Genomic DNA, 2,474 nt, shown 5'->3' with positions numbered 1-2,474 from the left:
TTTTTATGTTTATCATTTTTAATTTTATTTCATCGACGTCTTATAACATACTCTAATTTTATATTATATGCACGTTAAAATGTTAATTACACATGGCTTATTTGTTACATTTACGTGACTCCTGAGGTAACTCTTTACATTAATTTATTTCCTTATATTTCATTACTTAACTTATTACAACTAATATTATATTCAAGGTTTTAATTTCTTGAAACTATCCAGCTCACCAACTGGCCATGGAAAAATGTATGGGAGATTAGCCAACGGAATCTACACACACATCAGTCAATGAAACACAACTTTGGGAATTTATTCGCTGAAGAAGGCTAGAATTTAGCCGAAACGTACGTTATTGAATTGTAAAAATATATTATTAGACTATAACAATTTTAGTCATTTAAGCGCACTATTTACAGCACCGATTCCTAATTACCCAACTTACCCAATATTTAATTTTACTACGTTTGATTTTATCTTATGAATCATAACTTATAATAGTATCATAACTTATGATTCATAAGATTGTACAAACGTTAGATTGATGCGTAAGATCGTAAATAATCGAATTTGTTAAATAAAAATACAGTTGAAATTGCAATGACGTTAAAGTGAGATTATAGTCTCTAGCCTCACTTCTTTTATTTAAAAAGTAATCTTTGAATCCTTTATTCAAGAAACTATAATTTACAACTCGAAAAAATAACTCGGAAAACTTATTTATAATACAAAATCTAAAGAAAAAGAACGAATCTTACGAGATAACCTACTACTACTTGATTGATTAACCGATCATTAACGGATAGAATTGTGTACACTGTAAACGTAGAATAAGTTTTCTGATGATAACAAGCATATATAACTTGATAACAGTTATTTTACAGAACTCATTGCAGAAGATATGTTTATGAAGTAGAGAAAGCGCGGAATTAAAGAATATTTTACATAATAACAATATTTTTAAGAATCTTAAATAACGACATATAATTAACCTTTAACTACGCTTGTGCAGATGCTTTACCGCCTAATTGCGGTAAAAACGAATATTTCAATAGCTGTGGTTCATCGTGTCAACCCACATGTCAAAATCCAACACCACAATTCTGTACCCTGGTTAGTATTGCATTCTCTAAGGAAAAACATACATTAAAAAACTTATTAAACAATCTTGTTAAATATTTTATAAAATTTTTTTTATATTGAATTTTTATAAATAATAAGTTTAGTTTAAATTATGTATATTTTTAATAAATAGAATCTATAAATATACTTGAAACTTTAAAATAATCTTGTTTAAATGAATTCTTTGATATATTTATATATGTTTTATTTTAACAAAAAAAAACCAAAAAACCAGGGCGAATGAGAGTCAGCGTGTGTGTGGTAGTTAATAGATAAATGTAATCTTAGAACTTTATTCCAAAAAATATTTAGTACATTTCGGTTTACTTTGGAACTATCCTGAGCAATACAATCTCAAAATATAACTCCTTTCATGTCCAAGGAAAAAATCACCATCATATTTACAATAAAGGTTATAAATTTTAATTGTTCAAGTATGATTTTTGATCCAATGTTTTAGACAAATTTTTTTTATGTTTTGGGATTTTACAACATCAAATCTGTAAATATGATGGTGATTTTTTTCTTGGACATGAAAGGAGTTATATTTTGAGATTATATTGCTGAGGATGGTTCCAAAGTGAATCGAAATGTACTAGATATTTTTTGGAATAAAGTACTAAAATTACATTTGCGTACGAACTATCATGTGCTGATTCTCATTCGCCCTGTTTTTTTAGATTTTTTTGTTGTTGAATTTGGGAGAGTCCATAAGAAGATTACATTATTTTAATGTTTTATTTTGTTTTATAGGCATGTGTTGCTGTATGCGAATGCAAGGACGATTATATAAGAAATGCGGAAAACGAGTGCATACCTACGCACAGTTGTTAATCATTCAGAAAATATGATTTTCCGACGAGTATATTTCGCATCACATAAAATTATATACAAATTTAATAGGCGTTAAAAACTTTCCCACAAATTAGCTTGTTATACAGATCTATAATTGTACTCATTAATCTAAACAATTGTAGTATATTAAATAAGTGTACTGAATTGTTTAATTTTGTAAAGTTAACATTGAGTTTCATGTTTTTAATAAAAAAAATTGGAAATATAAAACTTTGTCATATTCTAGAATCTTACACGTATCCATGATTACAAATTTTATTAATATTATAAATATGTAGTATATTATACACTTTAAATTTAAAAAACAAAAATAATATATACATGAGGAAAGAAATAAATAGGAAACTAAACAGTAAAGATAAATGACAATTTTTTTCATAACTCTCAACAAAGTAATCATAAATAATTTTCTCTTGTGGAGAATATAAATATATAACGTAATAATTCTGATACGTATATATACATATATATTTTTGGTAAATATGCAGATTAGGGGAGCC

General features: G+C 26.4%; 1 protein-coding gene across 1 annotated transcript; it reads left to right on the top strand.

Annotated features, from left to right (window-relative positions):
• Positions 1-984: 984 nt before the first annotated feature.
• Positions 985-2,096, top strand: LOC108763806 (chymotrypsin inhibitor; the record flags this gene model as incomplete). Its single annotated transcript, XM_018511693.1, has 2 exons — positions 985-1,110; positions 1,873-2,096. Coding segments are annotated over 2 exons (207 nt in total), but the record flags the coding sequence as incomplete, so codon positions are not given.
• Positions 2,097-2,474: the final 378 nt, after the last annotated feature.

Source organism: Trachymyrmex cornetzi, unplaced genomic scaffold (genome assembly GCF_001594075.2).
Source record: "Trachymyrmex cornetzi isolate Tcor2-1 unplaced genomic scaffold, Tcor1.1 scaffold112, whole genome shotgun sequence".
In the NCBI taxonomy this organism is placed as follows: domain Eukaryota; kingdom Metazoa; phylum Arthropoda; class Insecta; order Hymenoptera; family Formicidae; genus Trachymyrmex; species Trachymyrmex cornetzi.
This window is presented reverse-complemented; position numbering and strand designations above follow the sequence as displayed.